Here is a 25,849-nt window from a genome sequence, read left to right as displayed (position 1 = left end):
TCTTGAAGAAAACATAGGCTGTAGATACACTCTTTGACATTGGTTTTAGTTATATATATATATATATATATATATATATATATATATATATATTTTTATCTGTCTCTTCAGGCAACAGAAAGAAAAGCAAAAATAAACAAATGAGACTACATCAAACTAAAAAGCTTTTGCACAGTGAAGTAAAATATCAACAAAATGAAAAGGCTGCCCACTGAATGGGAGAAGCTATTTGCAAACAATATATTTGATAAGGGGCTAATATACAAAATATACAAAGAACTCATACAAGTCAACATCAAAAAACACACAGCCTGATTAAAAAATGGGCAGAGGACCCAAATAGAAATTTTTCCAAAGAAGACAGACAGATGGCAAACAGCAATGTGAAAAGATGCTCAGCATCAATAATCATCAGGGAAATGCAAATCAAAACCACAATGAGTTGTCACCTCACAGCTGGCAGAATGGCTAGCATCAAAAAAGACAATAACAAATCTTGGCCAGGATGTGGAGAAAAGGGAACCCCTGTGCCTTGTTGGTGGGAATTTAAATTGGGGTAGTCATTATGGAAAACTGTATGGAGGTTCCTCCAAGAATTAAAAATAGAACTGCCATATGATCCAGCAATTTCACTCTTGGGTATTTCCTGAAGAAAACAAACATGAATTCAAAGAGATATATGCACCTCAATGTTCACTGCAACATTATATATAACAGAAGGTATGGAAGCAATGTAAGTGTCCATTGATGAACGGATAAAGAAGACGTGGTGTGTACGTGTACACACACACACACAATGGAATACTACTCGGCCATAGAAAATAAAATCTTGCCACCTAGGACAACATGGATGGATCTAGAAGTGAAATAAGTCAGGCAAAGAAAAACAAATACCGCATGATCTCTCTTACATGTGGAATGTAAAAACAAAAAAAAAAGACAAAACAAAATGAAAAGAGACACATAGATACAGAGAACAAATTCTGGTGTTTGACAGAAGGTAGAGGTGTGGGGTAGGGGGGAAAATAGGTGAAGGGGATTAAGAGGTACAAACCTCCTGATGTATAATAAATACGTTATGGGGATGTAATATACAACATAAGGAATATAATCAATAATATTGAAATAACATTATGGGGACAGATGGTTACTAGAGTGTGATGATCATTTCATAATGTATGCAAATGTCAAAGCATCATATAGTACACCTGAAATTTACGTATTATTGTATGTCAACTAAATTTAAGTTAAAAAAGAGTCATGGGGGCTTCCCTGGTGGCACAGTGGTTGGGAATCTGCCTGCTAATGCAGGGGACACGGGTTCGAACCCTGGTCTGGGAGGATCCCACATGCCGCGGAGCAACTAGGCCCGTGAGCCACAACTACTGAGCCTGCGCGTCTGGAGCCTGTGCTCCGCAACAAGAGAGGCCGCGATAGCGAGAGGCCCGCGCGCTGCGATGAAGAGTGGCCCCCGCTTGCCACAACTAGAGAAAGCCCTCGCACAGAAATGAAGACCCAACACAGCCCAAAATAAATAAGTAAATTAATTAATTAATTAAAAAAAAAAAAAAAAAAAAGAGTCATCAAGACCTGAATTTAGGGTGGATTATTAAGAACACATTAAATAAACAACCGCCACTACAACAACAACAAAATTCAACCTTTCACACTGCCAAGCTACATACCCTGCTAGTATCTTTGCTATGCTTGTTATGGGCTAAATTGTCTTCCCCCCAAATTTGTATTTTGAAGTCCTAACCCCCCAGTACCTCAGAATGTGATGTGTTTGGAGGAAGAGTCTTTAAACAGGTAATGAAAGTAAAATGATGTCATTTTACTTTCATACTTTTCATAATGGCCCTAACCCATTACGACTGGTGTACTTATAGGAAGAGGAGATTAGGACACAGACACACATGGAGGGAAAATGACAGAAGACAAAGGAGAAGACAGCCATCTACAAACCAAGGAGACAGGCCTCTGAAGAAACCAATCCTGCCAACACCTTGATCTCAGACTTTTAGCCTCTAGAACTGTGAGAAAGAAATATTTTTGTTGTTGAAGCCAAAAGGCAATAACAGAAACAAAAACAGTGGTGAAACAAGACTTAAAGAAAGGAGACTGATAAAAGAAATTCTGGGGATAAGAGGAGGGGCAAAAAATCAGAAGATGCTAAATAGTTCAGTATGTCAAATGGAAGGAATTCTGGTCTAGAAACCAAAATGTAAAATGTAGATGTTTTTATTCTGATTAGTTCTGACAGCCCTAATGGAGAGCATACTTCTACAATGCAATTTTGTTCATCTATTAAAACAGGATTCAGCCTTCTTTCCCCACTATATAAAGCTTTAGAATTAAATTTGTCCATCTTTGGAATAGTGATGTTGGTAGGTTTTCTAAGGGTCTGATGAACTGGCTGTAATGCTCACAAAATAAGTTCGAGATGACAAGTTGGATTCCTGAAGGGATATAATTCTAAAACATGTCAAGTTTTTGCTCACTAGAATAATTTTCTAAGTTGTATTGTCTCATTTTCCTGAGGTTTTTAAGAGGAAAGTAAATAATTCACCAAGAATCTTTGAAGAATGCTTTTGAGTACTTGAAAAGTACTTTGAAAGATCTTAGTACTTTGAAAAATCTTAATTATGACATGGTAACAACAACAAAACAATTATGATTGTCAATATCATGCCCATCACGACAGGCACTGCATGTGTGATGGTAACCATAGAAAAGAGGGCAATTATATACAATTAGCATTTTCTGCTCAATAAAAGAACTAATCTATTGCTTTCACAGTATTCCAACATGGATCTTTCCCCACTTATTCACTGTTTTTAACCCTATATGAGGAGGGAAGGAGAGGAATTCCACACTTGGGATCTTGTTGCATACCTACATTTGTGCATATAGATCCAGGGCCACCTGGCCAAGTAACCTCCAGGAAAGGGGGGATAAAGAAGGTACCAACTAGTGGTTCTTAAAGTGTGGTCCCCAAAGCAGCAACTTCAGCATCTCTGGGTACTTGTTAGAAATGTGAAACTTCAGGCCCTACCCCAGACCTCTGAACTGGACACTGTGGGAGTGAGGTCCAGACATCTGTGTGCTGACAAACCCTCCAGGTGATGCTGAAACATGCTAAAGTTTGCCAAAGTCTGAGAACCAGTGGAGACATTTCTACAGTTGAAATGCATGTTCCATTGCAAGTAGTCTGGACTGGCTGACATTCACTTCAAGGCCCCAGAACATTTCCACGAAGGCATCCATTAGATAGTATGTACAGACAGAGCATCATCATGATGGCTCAGGGAAAGCACCTAAAGGCGCCCAGTCCCTAATAGTCCCTCAACATTCCCAGGGAAATGTTCAACCAACTTCATCATTTTCTGTCTTTACTGCTCCTTCAGAGGGAAGTCTTCCAACTTTGTGGTTTGCTCAGAACAGAACAATTTAGAAAGGAGGACGTTGGGAGGCCTTCAGGAAACAGGCTCATGATTGGGCTCCCAGAAGCTACTGAGGAAGCATATAGAATACATCTTTTTCACAACCAGAGAGAATATATGATTGCTCATCTTGGATAACTTGCAAATGCAATTTCTCTGACAAGGCAATCTAAGCGCCTCTGCAAATTCCAGGATTCTGGAAGCTGTCACCAGGTCCAGCAAACATGGAGACCTAAGTTCAAAGCATGGGAGTAGCAGGTACTTTATGTCCTCCAGAGCTGGACAGGGAAGGAAGCAGAAGAGGGGACTGTGGTGGTTTTTGCCCCAGAAAACACCAGGTATTGACCCAGGGCCTCAGGAATCAACATGGCTGCTTGACCCAGCAGACAGTAAGAAGCTTGAGGGGGCTCAGTCTTCCAGGGTTGAACATTAATTCTGTATCCTACACTTGTGGTTCTTTATCTTCCCTTCCTTGGCATGTGGTAAGTTTTCCCCCAAATACTTATGACTCACTCTTTCTCCTCAGTTTGCTCTTTGCTCCATGTCCACTGGACTAAATTCTACAGTAGAAAGAGTACAGGCATCAGAGTCAGCCTTAAGCTTGAATTTAATACTCCACCATTTGTTTTCTACTTGTGTGACCTCATGTACGCTTCTTAACCTCTGAGTCTCAATTTACTCACCTATAAAGTGGAATTAATAAGGCCTACCATCCAGGTTGTTGTCATAATTAAAACAAGTATTGTAGGTAAAGTGTCCAGTGTATGGACCCACTCAAAACACGCTGCATTCTTTCTTTCCCTCTTCTTTCCACCATGCATGGGTACAGTTGGGAGTATTTTTTTTTTTAAGCTACTGAGGCCAATAGGCAAATGAAATCATTATATCTCACCAAGGAAGAGTAATTTGTTTTCATGTACTGAAGTAGGACAAAGACGCAGCAGAGCCTCAGCCCTCACAAAACAGGATGGACACACACACACACAACCCTCTTTTTATTTGTGTAAATGAGGATCTGGGCATTTAACTGAGAGGTGGAACTCTGAAATTAAATACTGTGTGTGGAAAGGATCTGACCATTACCCTCAGCCCCACTGCAGAAGCCTAAGAGGAGCATGTGATGCTCTGTCCTAAATGCCTCTCACCACAGTGGTACACGTACATCTCCCCACAGGGACCCCAATTCCCCAGTATATCCATTGAGACTAGGTTGTAATAAACCATTGAGCAGTCACAGTTTAAAGCACACAACATAGCCTTCAAGTTGCTGGACCTGCCCAGCCTCCCCACCTGTCACCAAGCAGGACCCCATGGGGCTTTCCCAGAACAGCCTTGCCCCCTCACCCCATCATGTTCTCCACCTGCCTCTTGTCTATAGAAACACTTTAGCCTCCTAGGCCTTCCCCGATCTCCAAAGAGTAAATTTAATCAGTGAGGTGAGAAAACTCAGAAAGGAAAACAGTCAAGCAAGACAACATAATAATAGTTTAGCTATTAAACAAAGCCAAGGACCTTTAGTTCCTCCTCAAGGACTATAGATAATATTCTGAGCCACATCTTTTGAGCTGTTTTGCAGAGACTGAAACACCCACCAGATGGAAGAAGTTAACTGTATGGCGCCCACAAGCACGTAGACCTCAGACGGGTTGGAACCAGAAGGTTCGTGATGCTGATGTTGTTGACTCCCCATTACCGCACCACCCACCAATCGGAAGAATGTCCACAAGCTGATCACAACCCCCCTCCCTCACCCTGTCTTTAAAAACGTTTCCTTGAAAGCCTTCGAGGAGTTCAGGCCTTTTGAGCACTATCTGCCCTGGACTCCTTGCTTGGCACCTGCAATAAACGCTGCACTTTCCTTCACCACCACCTGGTGTCAGTAGATTGGCTTTACTGTATATGGACAAGTGACCCAAGTTTGGTTCAGTAACACACCCAGTGGAAGGTGCCTGAGTGGAGGCCTGGCGCTGGATTGATACACGTGTGGTCTTCCCTGACATCTAGACTCACAAGGTAACACAGAGATTCATGGTTGCCAGGTTGTCCGGATGGTGTACTAGGCACCGTACCTGGCTCCAAGGCTCCACCTGCCACTCCTCGCAGGGCTCCAGGTTACAGCTCATGCTCAGGGGAGGAGGAGGGCCAGCCAGGAACTGGCAGTGAAATGGCCTCAGGCTGCGGTGGTCCCGGCTGTCCACACACTGAATCTCCCGGATCTGGAAGCCCCCGCTGCAGTTTCTGGAGCACTGTATGGAGAGCGAGAGAAAAGGGGACACCTGAGTCCTCGGTATCAGACCGTCCACGCCCGGATTCCCAGGGGTTTCACAAAGCATCACGAAGTTCCAGGCTTCCAGTCACGAAGAAGGGTTAGTAAACTGTCTTCCCTCAGAAAGGGAGTCACTTGAGCAGCTCCCCAAGAGGGGCCTCCCAATGTCAGAAAATGCAGGTGTGGAAGGGTGAAAACCAGGTGAAAAGTCCAGTTCTGTCACTCACACATAGTGAGCCCTTGGGCGAGCCGCAGAAACATTCTGAGCCTCAGCTGTCATATCTGTAGACTGGGATAGTAACCATTACCTATGGGACTGTTGTGAAGATTACAGCCGCAGGGGTGGGCTTGGGGTGAGGCTGGCGCAGCATCCACTCAGTGGGTGGATGTTCCCTAAGATGCCTGTGTCCATTTGAGGCAAACGGAACTGCTGTTCGGGGAGCCCTCTGCAAAGCCACAGCCAACTGTCCCTCAAAATCCTACTGAAAACCCATTTTCTCCCTGAGTGTGAATGCAGGTTGGGTTACCTTGTTTCAAGGGAAGGGCCTCTATAAGGAAAATAAACTGAATAACTGCTCAGTGGCTTGATTCAGGGAGTGGGCCAACCCTGTCCTTGCCCCTACTGCCAGGTTTCCCCCTACAGCACCATCGCCCACCATCCTTCCTTCTATAGCCCCCATCACCAAGGGTTTTCTCAGCGTGTGCCTGCAGCAAGCCCTTACAGAGGCCCCCCTCACGCCCCCTACCCTGTGCCCATACCTTGCGCAGCGGCCCCTGCACCCTGCTCTCAGTAAAGGGCACTGTTCACTCGCAGGCTGCTGATTTCCTTAAGATCATGATAAACACGGCTGAGCCTGGGTCACCTAAAACCAGAGTTTACGTGGCCTATTCTGGAGGACTTCTTTGGTTCACTCTCTGACCTCTTGGATTCTGGAAGCTTCTCCATCCCCCACCCCGTTAGATTTTACTTAATCGTAACTTGAGCTTCCAAGACTTGGTCTGTCTACAGTCTGTGTAGAAAGCTGGTGCCATCAGTTTCCCTTCAGCTTGTCTTGCCTGTGCATCCTAGTCTCTCAAGGGCAGTCCTGGCCTGTCTTGTCACTGCCCACACTCCGGTGGGGACCCGAAGTAGGTGGCATGGAGCCTGATCTCTGTGCTCCTCAGCCCCTCTCCCCCAAATTCTCCGTGGATTAACAGTATGTCCTGTGGTCCTTGTGTCCCAAATATTCCTTCCTCCACCCTTCGCATTACTTGCTACTGCCCCTCCTTTAACTTAGCATAAATGTCACCTTCTCTGCGAGGCCTTCCTTGAATACCTTCTCCAAAGGATACCTATCCCTCTTGTTATTTATCTCAGATCCTTCCTTGTTTCCATCAAAAGAACTTGAAATGTGAAACAACTTTTATTTATTCTGTCCATCCTTTCTATTAAACTATCACTGCCCTGAAGTTGGAAGCCTACCTGCCCTGGCCACCACTGTGTCTTGAGCATCTAGCATGGGGCTAGGTGCAGCACAGATGTTCCCCACAGCTTGCTGAATGAATATATGAATTCTGAGAAAAGAGCAACTGGGGGCTCCCAGTGGACTAAAGAGATCTGTGGTCGCTATAAAGAGCATCCTTCTTCACCCTCTCAATCCTTCCATTGATGATCTCATTACAGTCTTGGCTGAGAAAATGCACCACCACCAAGGTGTGCGCATTGCTGTAAGGTGTATTTTCATCTGGCCCTCTCTCTACATGGTAAAATATCATGCTTTCTGGTTATGGTGGCATAATCATACTTGTAGGGATGTGGATGGTGAAAGAAAATTCCTCAAAACCTTTCAGTAGAGGTATATCCCAAAATACTGATCCCCATCCTTCTGCCACCAGGCAGATTGCACAAGTCACCTGACATCAAACCTTGGGCTGTAACATAGAAGATGTGGGCCCATATGACAAGGGGGCAGATTGATGCTCTAACGCTTCCATAAATCAAGTGTGTTTAGCTTCTCAGAAATAAGCAACACTTGCCAGACAGCCCCCGCAAAAAATTCAAAATTTCATTTGCCTGCCATGCTGTAAGTACGCAGAGAAAAAAGTAACTGCCAATTTAAAATCAGTCACAGAACAGGAGCTTCTGGGTTGGTGAACACATGGAGGTGCTGGGAGAGTGGTGTGCCTGAAGAAGGCATGGGAACTCTGCTCCCATTCCCCGTGCCTTGCCCTATGCATCCCTTTCACCTGGCTGTTCCTGAGTTATATCATTTTATGATCAACCGCGGATCTACCGTGTGGATGACAGGGTCTTGGTGCTCCGACTGGGGGTCAGGCCTGTGCCTCTGAAGTGGGAGAGCCGAGTTCAGGACATTGGTCCACCAGAGCTCCCGGCTCCACGTAATATCAAACGGCGAAAGCTCTCCCAGAGATCTCCACCTCAACGCTAAGACCCAGCTCTACTCAACAACAAGCAAACTACAGTGCTGGACACCCTATGCCAAACAACCAGCAAGAAAGGAACACAACCCCACCCATTAGCAGAGAGGCTGCCTAAAATCATGCTCAGTTCACAGACACCCCAAAACACACCACAAGCCCAACAGAAAGACAAGATCCAGACTCATCCACCAGAACACAGGCACTAGTCCCCTCCACCAGGAAGCATACACAACCCACTGAACCAACCTTAACCACTGGGGTAAGACACCAAAAACAATGGGAAGTACGAACCTGCAGAATGTGAAAAGGAGACCCTAAACACAGTAAGTTAAGCAAAATGAGAAAACAGAGAAACACACAGCAGAAAAAGGAGTAACGTAAAAACTCACCAGACCAAACAAATGAAGAGGAAAGAGGCAGTATACCTGAAAAAGAATTCAGAATAGGGAGAGTAAAGATGATCCTAAAATTGGAAATAGAATGGAGAAAATACAAGAAACGTTTAACAAGGAACTAGAAGAACTAAAGAGCAAACAAACAATGATGAACAACACAATAAATGAAATTAAAAATTCTCTAAAAGGGATCAATAGCAGAATAACTGAGGCAGAAGAACGGATAAGTGACTTAGAAGATAAAATAGTGGAAATAACTACTGCAGAGCAGAATAAAGAATAAAAGAATGAAAAGAATTGAGGAGAATCTCAGAGACATCTGGGACAGCATTAAATGCACCAACATTCGAATTATAGGGGTTCCAGAAGAGAAGAGAAAAAGAAAGGGACTGAGAAAATATCTGAAGCGATTATGGTTGAAAATTTCCCTAATATGGAAAGGAAATAGTCAATCAAGCGCAGAGAGTCCCATACAGGATAAATCCAAGGAGAAACACGCCAAATCACATATTAATCAAACTATCAAAAATTAAATATAAAGAAAAAATATTTAAAGCAGCAAGGGAAAAACAACATACACGGGAATTCCTATAAGCTAACAACTGATCTTTCAGCAGAAACTCTGCAAGCAAGAAGAGAGTGGCAGGACATACTGAAAGTGATGGAAGGGAAAAACCTACAACCAAGATTACTCTACCCAGCAAGGATCTCATTCAGATTCGATGGAGAAATTAAAACCTTTATAGACAAGCAAAAGTTAAGAGAATTCAGCACCACCAAACGAGCTTTACAACAAATGCTAAAAGAACTTCTCTAGGCAGGAAACACAAGAGAAGGAACAGAACTACAATAACAAACCCGAAACAATTAAGAAAATGGTAATAGGAACATACGTATCAAAAATTACCTTAAATGTAAATGGATTAAATGCTTCAACCAAAAGACATGGATTGGCTGAATGGATACAGAAACAAGACCCATACATATGCTGTTTACAAGAGACCCACTTCAGACCTAGGGACACATACAGACTGAAAGTGAGGGGATGGAAAAAGATATACCATGCAAATGGAAATCAAAAGAAAGCTGGAGTAGCAATTCTCATATCAGACAAAATAGACTTTAAAATAAAGACTATTACAAGAGACAAAGAAGGACACTACATAATGATCAAGGGATCGATCCAAGAAGAAGACATAATAATGGTAAATGTTTACGCACCCAACATAGGAGCACCTCGATACATAACGCAAATGCTAAGAGCCATAAAAGGGGAAATCGACAGTAACACAATCACAGTAGGAGACTTTAACACCTCACTTTCACCAATTGACAGATCATCCAAAATGAAAATAAATAAGGAAACACAAGCTTTAAATGATACATTAAACAAGTTGGACTTAATTGATATTTATAGGACATTCCATCCAAAAACAACAGAATACACTTTCTTCTCAAGTGTTCATGGAACATTCTCCAGTATAGATCATACCTTGGGTCACAAATAAAGCCTTGGAAAATTTAAGAAAATTGAAATCATATCAAGTATGTTTTCCGGCCACAATGCTATGAGACTAGATATCAACTACAGGAAACAACCTGTAAAAAATACAAACACATGGAGGCTAAACAATATACAACTTAATAACCAAGAGATCACTGAAGAAACCAAAGAGGAAATCAAAAAATACCTAGAAACAAATGACAATGAAAACACGATGACCCAAAACCTATGGGATGCAGCAAAAGCAGTTCTAAGAGGGAAGTTTATAGCAATACAATTCTACCTCAAGGTACTAGAAACATCTCAAATAAACACCCTAACCTTACACCTAGAGCAATTAGAGAAAGAACAAAAAAACCCCAAAGTTCGCAAAAGGAAAGAAATCATAAAGATTGGATCAGAAATAAATGAAGGAAACAATAGCAAAGATCAACAAAACTAAAAGCTGGTTCTTTCAGAAGATAAACAAAATTGATAAACCATTAGCCAGACTCATCAAGAAAAAGAGGGAGAAGACTCAAATCAATAGAATTAGAAATGAAAAAGGAGAAGTAACAACTGACACTGCAGAAATACAAAGGATCATGAGAGATTACTACAAGCAACTCTATGCCAATAAAATGGACAACCTGGAAGAAATGGACAAATTCTTAGAAAAGCACAACCTTCCAAGACTGAGCCAGGAAGAAAGAGAAAATATAAACAGACCAATCAAAAGCACTGAAATTGAAAATGTGAATAAAATTCTTCCAACAAACAAAAGCCCAGGACCAGATGGCTTGCCAGGTGAATTCTATCAAACGTTTAGAGAAGAGATAACACCTATCCTTCTCAAACTCTTCCAAAATATGGCAGAGGGAGGAACACTCCCAAACTCATTCTACGAGGCCACCATCACCCTGATACCAAAACCAGACAAAGATGTCACAAAGAAAGAAAACTACAGGCCAATATCACTGATGAACACAGATGCAAAACTCCTCAACAAAATACTAGCAAACAGAATCCAACAGCACATTAAAAGGATCATACACCATGATCAAGTAGGGTTTATTCCAGGAATGCAAGGATTCTTCAATATACGCAAATCAATCAGTGTGATAAACCATATTAACAAATTGGAGAAAAACCATATGATCACCTCATAGATGCAGAAAAAGCTTTTGACAAAATTCAACACCCATTTATGATTAAAAAAAAAACCCTCCTGAAAGTAGGCATAGAGGGAACTTACCTCAACATAATAAAGGCCATATATGACAAAACCACAGCCAACATCACTCTCAATGATGAAAAATGGAAACCATTTCCACTAAGATCAGGAACAAGACAAGGTTGTCCACTCTCACCATTATTATTCAACATAGTTTTGGAAGTTTTAGCCACAGCAATCAGAGAAGAAAAAGAAATAAATGGAATCCAAATCGGAAAAGAAGAAGTAAAGCTGTCACTGTTTGCAGATGACATACTATACATAGCGAACTGTAAAGATGCTACCAGAAAACTACTAGAGCTAATCAATGAATGTGGTAAAGTAGAAGGATACAAAATTAATGCACAGAAACCTCTTGCATTCCTATACACAAATGATGAAAAATCTGAAAGAGAAATTAAGGAAACACTCTCATTTACCACTGCAACATAAAGAATAAAATACCTAGGAGAAAACCTACCTAAGGAGACAAAAGACCTGTATGCAGAAAACTATAAGACACTCATGAAAGAAATTAAAGATGATACAAATAGATGGAGAGATATACCATGTTCTTGGATTGGAAGAATCAACACTGTGAAATGTCTATACTACCCAAAGCAATCTACAGAGTCAATGCAATCCTTATCATATGACCAATGGCATTTTTCACAGAACTAGAACAAAAAATTTCACATCTTGTGTGGAAACACAAAGACCCCGAATAGCCAAAGCAATCTTGAGAAAGAAAAACGTAGCTGGAGGAATCAGGCTCCCAGACTTCATACTATACTACAAAGCTACAGTAATAAAGACAGTATGGTACTGGCACAAAAACAGAAATATAGATCAATGGAACAGGATAGAAAGCCCAGAGATAACCCCACACACATATGTTTACCTTATTTTTGATAAAGGAGGCAAGAATATACAATGGAGAAAAGACAGCCTCTTCAGTAAGTGGTACTGGGAAAACTGGACAGCTACATGTAAAAGAATGAAATTAGAACACTCTCTAACACCATACACAAAAATAAACTCCAAATGGATTAAAGACTTAAATGTAAGGCTAGACACTATAAAACTCTTAGAGGAAAACATAGGCAGAATGCTCTATGACATAAATCACAGCAAAATCCTTTTCGAACCACCTCCTAAAGAAATGGATATAGGGCTTCCCTGGTGGCGCAGTGGTTGAGAGTCTGCCTGCCGATGCAGGGGACACGGGTTTGTGCCCCGGTCCGGGAAGATTCCACATGCCACGGAGCGGCTGGGCCCGTGAGCCATAGCCGCTGAATCTGTGTGTCCGGAGCCTGTGCTCCACAACAGGAGAGGCCACAACAGTGAGAGGCCCGGGTACAGCAAAAAAAAAAAAGAAATGGATATAAAAACAAAAATAAACAAATGGGATCTAATGAAACTTAAAAGCTTTTGCACAGCAAAGGAAACCATAAACAAGACGAAAAAACAACCCTCAGAATGGGAGAAAATATTTGCAAGTGAAGCAACTGACAAAGGATTAACCTCCAAAACTTACAAGCAGCTCATGCAACCCAATATCAAAAAAACAAACAACCCAATCCAAAAATGGGCAGAAGACCAAAATAGACATTTCTCCAAAGATATACAGATCTCCAACAAACACATGAAAGAATGCTCAACATCACTAATCATTAGAAAAATTCAAATCAAAATTACAATGAGGTATCACCTCACACCAGTCAGAATGGCCATCATCAAAAAAGCTACAAAAAAAAAAAAAAAAGCTACAAACAATAAATGCTGGAGAGGGTGTGGAGAAAAGGGAACCCTCTTGCACTGCTGGTGGGAATGTAAATTGATACAGCCACTACGGAGAACACTATGGAGGTTCTTTAAAAAACTAAAAATAGAACTACCATATGACCCAGCAATCCCACTACTGGGCATATACCCTGAGAAAACCGTAATTCAAAAAGAGTCATGTACCACAATGTTCATTGCAGCTCTCTTTACAATAGCCAGGATATGGAAGCAACCTAATTGTCCATCGACAGATGAATGGATAAAGAAGATGTGGACATATATACAATGGAATATTACTCAGCCATAAAAAGAAACGAAATTGAGTTATTTGTAGTGAGGTGGATGGACCTAGAGTCTGTCATACAGAGTGAAGTAAGTCAGAAAGAGAAAAACAAATACCGTATGCTAACACATATATATGGTATCTAAAAAAAAAAAAAAAAGTTCTGAAGAACCTAGGGGCAGGACAGGAATAAAGACGCAGATGTAGAGAATGGACTTGAGGACACGGGGAGGGGGAAGGGTAAGCTGGGACGAAGTGAGAGAGTGGCATGGACATATATACACTACCAAACGTAAAATAGCTAGTGGGAAGCAGCCGCATAGCACAGGGAGATCAGCTCGGTGCTCTGTGACCACCTAGAGGGGTGGGATAGGGAGGGTGGGAGGGAGATGCAAGAGGGAGGAAATATGGGGACATAGGTATATGTATAGTTGATTCATTTTGTTATAAGGCAGAAACTAACACACCATTGTAAAGCAATTATACTCCAATAAAGATGTTAAAAAATAAAATAAAATCAGCCACAGAACAAATGCAGAAGCATGCTAATAATTTCCACACAAAGCAGCCATTTGTCTGACAAACAGATTTCCAGGAAATAACCCATGGTTAAAACAAGAGGGCTCTTTATTAGGAAGAGGAATTTTCTAAGACATAAGTGTACAATGGGGTTTTGTTTTCTTATTTTTCATTTGTTGCTACTACCTGTTATTCCTAGATTTTTCTAATTTGCATTACCTTTTTGTCAAAGCGTACATTCACATTCAGTGGGAAATGAAGTTTATTAATATGGTGAAGTAAATAATAAGGGAAGATACTAAATCTGTGACTCTTCTGTTTCATTTTCAGAAGGGCCTCTGATTCAGTTAGCAGGAGTGAAGTGGCAGGATATAACTGTTTTGCCTTTGTTTGCTGAATGCCAATTATCCTATTCATTTTCTTATTGCCCTAAAGGAGGGTTATTTGTATTCAAGCTTTCCTAACCTGGAGTCTGTGGACCAGACTGAGGACAGGAGCCAGAGTGAGGAGAATGGAAAGACTGGCTAATGCCCAGTTGTGTCCAAACAGGCCTAATCATTTTCTGCTTCTCACACCAGTTTGTTTAACTGATGTGATCAGCAAACCAGACTGAGTTAGAAAGAAAATTCCTCTTAGCTTACAGGAGCCCCTGGCAGAGAGAAAATGAAATCACGACCATTTCTTCCTTGTGTTGATTCTGATTTATGCAGTCATCCTGATACAGTTTCCACGTTAGACTGCTACCAAGTGTTCAGATGAGTATAATAAAGTTAACCAACGTGGGATTGGGAGGTCAGCAGATTGCATTCAAGTACGACCCTGACACCAAGTGGCTACGTGACTTTACCTGTCTAAGCCTCTGTTTCTCCATCGGAATTGAAAGGAGGATAAGCTGGATGGTTAAATTCTCCCAGCATTCTAGAGTGATATGTGTCTGGGATCACTGGACTTGTATTCTGCTTTGATTTCAGAATACTTTCTTGCTCTCCAAGTACTAAACCAGGATATGGAAATAATTCTTCTCTGTTCCTTTCCTTATGTTAAACAGATTCATAAGACTCTTAAGATCAAATAATTCATTCCAAAAATTCTGTGTTGAACAGCACCCAAATTCATCTGTCCGTCTTCCCCCCACCCCATTCACACTTCACTTCCTCCCTGTTACTGGGCCCTTAACTATATTCCGGCTCCTGTATCCCAATCTAGCAGAAGGAAGAAGTCATGTAATGAGTAGAAGTTGTAAAGATTATATGTCAAAAGTCGTTCATGATCTAGTGAGGGAACAAAGGAGGAGGCGGTCAACTTCAGTTCATGATTCAACTTGAGTTGAATCATGTAAGATGAGTAGATGCTTACTCAGCAGGCAAAATAGCGCGGGGGACATTCAAAGTGGGGGTAATGGCATATACGGGTGCGGTGCCATGAAGCAATAAGGCTTGTTCAGCAACATGTCCATCAGAATGCTAGAGCAGCGGGAAGGGGTGGACAAAGAGAGATGGGCAGGGGCCATGATAGGGCCTCACGGTCTGGACATCAGTCCTCAGCTAGAGTCGTCTTGACTTCATGCTTTCTGTGGTCCTAAAGGTTTCCATTGGATTGCTGTTCTTTTCTCTACTTGTGGATTCCTTCATCTAAAACACTTGGGGCTTCCAAGAGTGGGTAACAGTTTAGATGTACGACAAAGTATATCAAGAGAAAATAAATGCAGTGATTTTGAGTGTATTATTCACCTTCCAGCTGGTCAGTTTTTGCTTTCTGGGCACAAAATCTCCCCGATAACGTGCAGTTCTGTTTTGACTTTTGCACATCGGGCTTTGATGTATGTTTCTGGGAACACGTTATGTATGAGAGTCAGGCACTGTATTTAGCAAGACGGGGCTCTTTCTCTATTTTATTCATTTGTAAAAGTTCAGATCTAAAAAAAATGTAGCACTGAATATTATGAAACTCAAAGCCATAAGAAAAGGCTGCCACTTTTATTTTCCAAAAAAAAGCTACAGGTAATAAGGTCAGCTACTGCTAAAATAAAATTGCAACACTACCTAGGTGGGAAGACAGGGCATTCCAAGGAAACGTAAAAATCTTTGATTCATTTCAGAAATAATCAAGATCTGTCAGACTTAACTACAAAAAGTTATTATCATTCTAAGAAAGATAATAAAGTTTACAAAACTGCAGGAGGTACAGGAAAAATGTTCAGTCAGGAAGTGTGTGGGGCTGTGAGGATGCATAGCTCTGGTGTCAAACCCAGGTGAAGGTTTTTCAAGTTCATCTTTGTCACTTACAGCATTTCTTCCAGCACAAGAATCACTTCTTTTCTTATGCGAATTTTAATGTTCTGTAATTGGCATGTGTCTTACAACTGATGTACATATTTACTGTGCAGTGTTTCCTTTCTTTCTGAAAGGCAGTCATTAAATTGATGACCTGTCCCCCAGTTGACGGTTTCTCAGAACTGAGAGTATTAGTACTAGCTGATCATGTGTTAGTGACTTAAACCCTCCAAGCCTTCATTTCCTCAGTGGGAATTATAAAGAAGGTCGTTTATTGGATAAAAATAAAACTGTTTACCTAAAATTCTTGTGTGGTGTCGGGCACTTGGTGATATTTGGCGAGTGCCAGGATGCAAGGTAGGTCAAGTCCTCCAAAGCTCATGGTTCACCTTGTCTGCTTATTCCTGGGGAGTGGAGACCTGATGGATGGACAGGACTTACTCCACTGCCACCTTTCCACAACACCCCTGCCCCAAGTCCAAGAAGCCAGAAGTTAGCAAACGCCTGAGAACTACTCCTAACCTTTACCCAGAGCTCAAAGTTTGCCCAAGGCTTCATCTGAACAGTCTTTTACCATTTACAAAGTTGTTGCACACACACTCTTTTGATCTGTACAACTTTATGAGATTAGTAGATGCCGTAGGATCCACTTCATTTCTTTAGAGTACTAAAGCTCCTAAGAGGTTGGAAGAAAGGACCAGCGTTCTATGCCGGTGACAAAGTGGAGCTGCCAACCCAGACGTGTCTGATCCCAGGCCCAGTGCTGCTTCCAGGATTCAATTCTGCAGAACTACGTTTTCTCAGGTACACTTCTGGGACAAACTTCAGGACTATGCCCTGGAACTTGTTTCAGACAGATCAATGCATGAAGAAGAAGCAAGCCATTCCAAAAAAAAAAACAACGTCTAGACTTTTTAAAGGTAAAGATCTGAATGTACAGGCTCATTGTACTGCCATATGTATGAGAAACTGTCCATAGCAGTTGCATCAGGGCTCCATCATGGAGATGAGTGGTGCTCGAAACAGAAGCCCGTTAAACAGCTACAATTCAGACAGCACACACAGCAGTGGGGAGTTGTTGATGAGTAACCCAGGGCCTCTGGTGTGATCCCTGCGGGTTCAAGGGAGGCTGCAGAATACCCTTAGTCCTACAAGATTAAAGTGCCTCTGGATCTGGGGTAGTGGTCAGTGGGATAATGCAGAAAGATTCATGATCAAATTAGAATTCTTCCCTCGGAGAAAGTATTTGTGAAAAGGTAAACCATCAAGTTGGCAGAATCTAAACCCTCTGGATAGTTAAAGGCAAAACCAGGGGGTCTATTTTCCTACTCTAGGGTTTGGAGGTTGGCCACTGAATAAGTTTAAGAGTCCCGGTAGAACAGTGAAACTAAGGAGGCCTTCAAATATTTCCTAGTGTATGATTGGGACTTTAGACATGCATATGAACTGGTTAATAACGTGGTAGTCAAAAAGCTGTATCATTCAGTCACCAAAAATTTAAGATAAAATTTAAATCAACATTCCTAGGAAAAATGGAAGTCATGTATTCAATGTCCCCAATGATAGAAAAAACGGAAGTCAGGGCAATTGACTATCAGTAGTTAAATAGTGTCTTTGACATAAGGTTTATCTATTATCCTGAGAGAGGAGATATTTTCCTTACTGATAGGAATGGAGTAACTTTGAGGATTTGAGTTTAGATGGGTGGTTACCACATTCTGGAAGAACTTGGTGATGTGTCAGAGACAGCTTCTACAAAACACCAGGAGTCTACAGGGGTTAATAAATACATCTTCAAACCTCCTGGCCGTGAGAGAGAAGAGACCCAGAGACAGACACGGAAGGGATGAGCTGGCAGAGCAGGGCTTTCTTTAGGGGGTCTGACCCCAGAGAAGAGCTACCGGATCTCCCATGCAGGCTTTTATATCAGCTAGAATTCCTAGAATTTTACAGTGGAGGGACCTTTTTAAAAGTGTGAGCTATTACACACATCTGTCCTTTCTATGAGCCATGTAATTTCCAAGGAAAGGATTAGTCCCAGCGATGGGAAAGTGGAAGTTCAGGACTTGGTCAACATTTGGCAAGGTCAGGGATAGAAATGTTGCTTGAGATTCTTCTGGATATGGAAGAGAACTTGTAGCCAGACATTTAGTCCTTTTTTGATCTTGAGTTTGTTATGAGTTGGAAGAGAAAGAAAAAAGAACCAGCATTTGTTCCTGAAAGAAAAATGGTATGAAAACAGAAAAAGGGAGGTTGGCAGGCATCAAAGAAATGCATGGTGATTTTCTCAGGGACTCGCACTACTTTCTCTCTCTTGCCAAGGATCAGAGGCTTTCTTTGGGAAAAGGGGCCTAATGCAGCTAAATGACATTCCACACTCCTGTCTGTCAGATAAGTCTGCCAGGAGAACCAGAGACGTCCAGTGGGACACCTCACGGCCCTGCTTGTCTGGGGACGTGACTTTTCTACAAGATGAGGGCGCTAACCATCTAGAGGGGATGCCAGCCTCCCCAAATTTCTGGGTAGCTCTTTTCCCTTCTGTGTCAAGGCCATCAAGGGAAACTGGCTCCCCAGAGAGAAGACAGGAGCCTGCAGGGTGTCTTACAGGTGGGTGCGCTTCACAAACAGAAGGTGTATGCACAGCTCATACCTCTCACCCCTTCTGCCAAGCAGCTCTTAACCCCACCTCTGACCAATGTCTCTACGACCTGACTGCATCTGTATCCCCCAGGGGCTGGCTCAGCCCCATCAGGGTGACAGGCAGATCGGGCCTGACTGGTGCCCAGAAGAACCAAGCCTGACTAATCCTAAAACCTGATAAAGCCTTTCACGAGGGACTATGCAGGCAGCACAGAGAAATGAGTAACCACAGCTAGATTAGCAAGGACAGGAAAATCGCACTTCCGAAAGATCAATATAGGACATACACTTTTGTTTGTGTTTTTTTTTGCGGTATGCGGGCCTCTCACTGCTGTGGCCTCTCCCGTTGCGGAGCACAAGCTCCGGAGGCGCAGGCTCAGCGGCCGTGGCTCACGGGCCCAGCCGCTCCGCGGCATGTGGGATCTTCCCGGACCGGGGCACGAACCTGTGTCCCCTGCATCGGCAGGCGGACTCTCAACCACTGCGCCACCAGGGAAGCCCAGGATATACACTTTTAAAGACCAAATGTGTCTTTATGTTTCCGTTTTCATTTTGAGTCTGACAGGTTCAATGTTATACTTGCTTTGTGAGCAGCTGCTGAACGATGATTTAATTACACTTGTGCTAATGTATCATTATTAATTAAAATGCTAAACTTAAGCAATTTAGAAATAGTGTTGCATGCTGGACAAGCAATTAGTTACACAAATTAAATTTTTTTTTTCTCAGTTTATCTGGTAAGGGAAGACAGGCAGATAAAAACTTGTGGGCTACTGAAAACTGCTTGTTCTCAGGCTATTGTGTAACTTGAAGCAGGCCTACGGTAACACCTGATTTACGCATTCACCAGTTTATCAAAACAAAGGGCAGAAAGGAGGCAGGAAGGGAGGAAGGAAACCTGCTTTAGCAAATGACCTCGTATAAGTCCCTCCCCGCCCCCGACACCCCCAACACTGCTGAACCTGACCAGTTACCTTGCTCCAGTTTCCCACTTTCCAGCCAGCGCAGGGACGGAGGTGGCACCTCTTAGCAGGGTCAGGCCTCTGCAGGGCAGCGCAGTCGGAATCCATGTGGGTGCTGCACTGCACGCTCCGCCAGTAGGCCCCCAGGCCACACGTGGTGGAACACTGCCGGGGGTGTGGAGGGGAGGAGAGAGAAGAGGCTCAGGGCCACTTTCTCAGACACACCCCACCCCACCCTGGAGTTGGGGGTCCTCAATCTCAGCTACTCACTAAAATGGCCTGCAGAGCTTTTGAACAAACCAGCGCTGAGGCTCCAGCCCCAAACAATCTGAACGCTTGTGGGTAGGGCTCAGGCAGGAGTATTTAAGAAACAAATCCCAGGTGATTCTAATAAGCAGCCAGGCTTGGGAATCCCTGATTTCTCTGTGGGAGGAAAACCCAGTGCAAATGGAGATGTGCTTCCCTTTCAAAAGTATCCTGGTGGATAGACCTAGAGTCTGTCATACAGAGTGAAGTAAGTCAGAAAGAGAAAAACAAATACCGTATGCTAACCCATACATATGGAATATAAAAAAAAAAATGGTCATGAAGAACCTAGGGGCAAGCTGGGAATAAAGACACAGACCTACTAGAGAAAGGACTTGAGGATATGGGGAGGGGGAAGGGTAAGCTGGGACAAAGGAAGAGAGAGGCATGGACATACGTACACTACCAAATGTAAGGTAGATAGCTAGTGGGAGGCAGCCGCATAGCACAGGGAGATCAGCTGGGTGCTTTGTGACCACCTAGAGGGGTGGGATAGGAAGGCTGGGAGGGAGGGAGACGCACGAGGGAAGAGATATGGGAACATATGTATATGCATAACTGATTCACTTTGTTATAAAGCAGAAACTAACACACCATTGTAAAGCAATTATACTCCAATAAAGATGTTAAAAAAAAAAGGTATCCTGGCGTGAAGGCCTGGGGAAGGGGGTGAGCTGCAGGCACGCTGCCGCATTTCACCAATGCTGCTCATAGAAAGGGAAGAGCAGAAAATAGCCTCGGTCAACATTTTCTCAACTGGCTCATTTATGGAGGTCAATTCTTCTCCTTAAAATTCTTTAGGATTGGATTTGAATCTCTCATAAGTTCCTAGCTTTTTTTCCTCTGTACTATATTATGTGTGTATATATATGATATACATTAGAGATAATAACAGCTGAAGTGAATAGACTGATTGCTCTATTGTTCACACCCCATTGTTCACACCCATGCTCTCTTTTCAATGGACTTCAGAGCTCCTCTCATCATATGGTGGAATGTATTTCCCCAGCTGCTGAATCGGGACTGTTCTTGCAACTTTCTCTTGCCAAGACATTGCAGTGGGTGCTGTTGTGTCAGTTCTCAAGAGGCCTTGCTTGTTCTGGTTCTCTCTTGGACCCTTGTCTCTGCCATGAGAATAAAACTGGGCTAGCCTGCTGGAGGATGAGAGATCATGTGAAACCCAGCTGGGTGACCCAGCCGAGCCCATCTCAGACCAGCCAGCTTTCAGCTGACCCTTCAGCAAATGCATGACAAGCCAAGCTGAGGTCAGCTAAGCTCAGCCCGGGTCAGCAGATACTCCTAGCTGACCCAGAAACTCATGGACAAAAATTAATGTTTACTGAGATTTTGTGGTTGGTTGTTATATAGCGTTATTGTGGCAATGGACAACTGATACGACTACACAACAGGTACCTTTCCTATATTTTCTCTAACCTCTGAGACTCAGGATACGATTATAATTCTGCAGTTGACTGATTGTGCAATCTTTCTTAGTTTCCTAACGTCCCTAGCATGTGAAACTGGTGATAACACTAAGACCTCATTTAATAAGTTGCTGTGAGAACAACAGAGCTAATTCACACACAAAGTGAGTGCTCTACAAATGTTACCTATTAAACATAGTATACCTGCAAGGTCAGCGTTATGAGTCCCACTTTCCAGATTTCCGGGGCCCAGAGAGCTTAGCAGTCATGCTTAAGGTCACACAGACAGTACAACGTTAATTTCACATTACGACATGGAGAAAAACATGACGTTTGCCCCAAACCCAGGACAGGAGCTAGTGAGACCAAATTCCCAGGCTACTGATGACCCTGGTACATCACAAGTGATGTCTACAGTTCTTTGTACCATATTTATGTTGTAAATAAACACATGTCTCTGGAGCTCTGAATCTAGTCCTGTTAGATTCAGATGTTGTGAGTAGACATTTGTTTAATTCCTTTTTGACAATTTCTATTTAGACAGCAAATGAGTCCAAAGGTGAAGCTGACAGGAGGATGTCCATGGACCGCAGTAAGTAAAATGGGATCCCACTGATTGTCTCTTTAGTTAGTTTCAAATTAGGAGTGTGGCAGGGGGCTGGGGGTGGGGTGGGGAGGGTGGTCAGAGAAGAGAGGAGGACCTTAAGGAGGCAGAAGGGACAACTTGCTTGTTCTGGGAACTTTCTCCCTCCTTACAGCTAGTGACCCTGTGACAACCGATTTACCAAGTCAAGGAGCAGGTTTGGGGGTGGTCAGAACTGGAAATGATGGGCAGCGCTACATCAGAATCCTGTGAAAACGGCTGTGAAAGGCTGCGGAAAATTTTACTGTCACTTCCATTTACAGGACTGCACAGCATACATTTCACTGACTGGCCCAAGGGATCCGACTGAATGATGAGGCAATTTGACGAGAGGTGACCTTCGGTCAAAATGCGATCCACACCCATGCATACTGCGAAGCACCTACATTTTCTGTCTTATAAACAGATATCAAAGCCAATGCTTACTGAGTACTTCCTATATGCCTGACACTCTCCTACATAGAGTTATTCCTTTTATCTCGTAACAATCCTATGAATCAGGCATCGTCATCATCCTCATTTTAAAGTTGAGGAAATGGGTGCAGTGAGAACATACAGTTAGTAAATGATGGAGCCAATACTCAAACCCAGAACATCTGCTTTCTAGATTTATGACTATTTACAGTGTTAACTCGGTTTTTATATCAATTCTTTAGTAATTTTCAAAATCACAGGTAGTTAGAGGAACATGCTGTGTATGCTGGGGGACATGAACACCCCTTCAACACAGGACAGAAAGGGAGGACACAGAGAGAGAAATTTCAGATCCAATGCTAAGGAACTTTAGAAATGACAATACTTCCAATCTTAAAGAGCAGGAAAGGCTTTATGGAAGAAGAAGCTCAAAGCTTGATACTGAAGAACAGGTAGAACGTAAAAGGACAAAGGAGAAAGAGAAGGAAGTTCCAGGCAGAGGAAACAGCATAAACAAAGGCATTGACCTGAGACGAGCAGAAGGTTTAGTGGAAACTGAGCAGTTTCGATTTGGTGAAGCTTACGATGGATGACGTCATAGGAGGCAGTATGTTGAAAGCGGAATTATTCGAGGACCTGAAGGCTGTTGGATGTTAGAGTGGATTTTATCTGGTACGTAATGGAGAGACATTAATGATTTGTGATCAGGAGTTTGGAATGATTAGAAAATTCCGCTCAGAAGAGTAATATGGCAGTCTTACATCTCTCGTGACGAGGTATGGAAAGCATTGGGGAGGGGAGAGATTGGAAGTGCCCAGACCAGAAAAGGTAAAGGGAAGAGTCCTAGGGTTCTCCATTCTCAACTATTGGGGCACTATTGGTATTTTGGACTTCCCTCAATGTCACAGGACCCTCATTGTCTTTGGCTCTCAGACACTGAATGCTGGTAGCAGCCCCCATCCCCCATCATTGTAATAAGCAAAAGCATCCCTACTCTTTTCCAGATGCCTCCCACTGTTAGATTGGAAACTCCTGAGCCTAAACTGACAGGAAATGAAGAGGAGATGACAGAAATGATGAGATGACACAGACGTGAAAAACTGTCAGGGTTTTTCTAGTAGGACAAGGGAAGACTGATACCAGTGGTGATCCTGGGGTTCCTAAGGTGTGGTGACTGAGGGGCCAGCGATGCCATTATAGGGAGGGACAATCCTAAAGAAGCAACTTCAGATACGGGTAGAATAAAATACGGGTAGAATAAAATACGGGTAGAATAAAAATACGGGTAGAATAAAAAATCAGGGGAGGGTGGGAAACTCAAAACCCAAAGTTTTCATTCTGTATCCTGATCCTCTCAGACAGTTCTGTGTATTAAACATTTTGTCTCAAAAGATGCAGAAAGGGAACAGGCACCAAGCCCTGTCATGAAGGGGACTCCTGCCAAACGCGGAACTCTGTTCTTGTAATATCCTTGTAGCTTTACAAACCTCTGCAATCTGGGCCAATTCCCCCTTTCCAGCCAAACTGCCTAGAATTAATAGCTCTCAATGACTCCACCACGGTTGCCAAATTTTTGGTGAGCTATGATGTATTCAATAAGAGACTTTATTTCTGTCAAAGTCAAAGATATGACATGAGATAGAATTAATTTTTGTATCTTGATCAAAATCAAAATACATCAGTTAACCTCTGGGCTCAAACAGTCATCAGGATTGATAGGTACGTTTATTTAGGTTTAGTTTATTTGGATATAGTAACTTCTCGTTAGATCAATTAACATTTATCAATTAATTCACATGTATTAAATATCCTCAGGACAAATGCATTAAAACACATTTACATAAGAGTATGGGAAAGGAAACTAATTTCTGGGTCATCCTAAAGCTACTTTTTTTTTTTTTTTTTTTGCGGTACTCGGGCCTCTCAGTGCTGTGGCCTCTCCCGTTGCAGAGCACAGGCTCCGGACGTGCAGGCTCCGCGGCCATGGCTCACGGGCCCAGCTGCTCCGCAGCCTGTGGGATCTTCCCGGACCGGGGCACGAACCCGTGTGCCCTGCATCGGCAGGCGGACTCTCAACCACTGTGCCACCAGGGAAGCCCCTAAAGCTACTTTTTAATGAAACTTTTGTATGAATTTGTGGACTGAGAAGAGCTGTCCATCTTTATTAACAGTCCTAATGTGGGGACTGTCCCATCTGAGAACTGTGATAGCCTCCAAAAGGGTCTCTCCTTTGGGCTGCACTTTGGTATCTCCTTCCATCTCAATACTATAAATGTTCTCCCCAAAGTCACCAGTGACATTCTAATTGTAAGATCCATTAGGCCCACTGTCAGTCTTCATGTCCCTAGACGTCTGTGGCACCACATTTCTTGATTTAAGCCTTAAATATTAGACTGTTCCTTACCAGTCTTTCACATGGAATCTCATTGTCAGCCAGCTCCTTAAAATGTTGGTGTTTTCCAGTGTCCCAACCCTTGACAACTCTTTGCGGCCTACAGGCTGTGCTTGGGTGACCTCATTCACTTCCAAGGTTCTAACTTCTACCTATTGATCATGGCTACCAAATTTTATCTCCAGTTTTCACCTCTCTCAAGAACCTCAGACCCATACACACAAACATCTGCTGGTTATCCTTTGGATATCCCACAGGTCTTATCAACTAAACTTGATCTGTAACTAAACTCATCATCCTTCCTTTCTCTGTCTCTTTTGAAACTTACTCTTTCTATACATTGTACTATATCTCAGTTTATAGGAGCATCACCTAACAGACACCCAAGATTCCAACAGAAGAGTCATGACAGACTCCTCTCCTCTCTCCTCTTCATACCCCACATTCAATTCCCCACAAAGTCCTGCTGATTTTAAGTTCTCAGTGACTCCTGAATTTGTCTTCCCTTCTTCATCCCAAGCATTCTTTTTTTTTTAAAGCTTGTCATTTTATTTTATTTATTTATTTTTTACATCTCTATTGGAGTATAATTGCTTTACAATGGTTTGTTAGTTTCTGCTTTATAACAAAGCGAATCAGTTATACATATACATATGTTCCCATATCTCTTCCCTTGCGTACCCCTCCCTCCCACCCTCCCTATCCCACCCATCCAGGTGGTAACAAAGCACCGAGCTGATCTCCCTGTGCTATGCGGCTGCTTCCCACTAGCTATCTACCTTATGTTTGGTAGTGTATCTATGTCCATGCCTCTCTCTCACTTTGTCACAGCTTACCCTTCCCCCTCCCAATATCCTCAAGTCCATTCTCTAGTAGGTCTGTGTCTTCATTCCTGTCTTACCCCTAGGTCCTTCATGACATTTTTTTCCTTAAATTCCATATATATGTGTTAGCATACAGTATTTGTCTTTCTCTTTCTGACTTACT

The 25,849-nt window shown here is 42.7% G+C and overlaps 1 protein-coding gene across 2 annotated transcripts in view; it reads right to left on the bottom strand.

Annotated features, from left to right (window-relative positions):
• The window catches only part of ADAMTS12 (ADAM metallopeptidase with thrombospondin type 1 motif 12), a 394,308-nt gene that overhangs the window by 40,621 nt on the left and 327,838 nt on the right, over nt 1-25,849 (bottom strand). For both annotated transcript variants that reach the window (XM_032628621.1, XM_032628622.1), the window contains 2 exons: nt 19,696-19,848; nt 5,513-5,689 (listed from right to left, as the gene is read on the bottom strand). In XM_032628621.1, coding sequence (XP_032484512.1) covers nt 5,513-5,689; nt 19,696-19,848 — 330 coding nt within the window. The remainder of the gene's footprint in view (nt 1-5,512; nt 5,690-19,695; nt 19,849-25,849) is intronic.

This window comes from Phocoena sinus, chromosome 3 (assembly GCF_008692025.1).
Source record: "Phocoena sinus isolate mPhoSin1 chromosome 3, mPhoSin1.pri, whole genome shotgun sequence".
NCBI classification, from domain to species: Eukaryota; Metazoa; Chordata; class Mammalia; order Artiodactyla; family Phocoenidae; genus Phocoena; species Phocoena sinus.
This window is presented reverse-complemented; position numbering and strand designations above follow the sequence as displayed.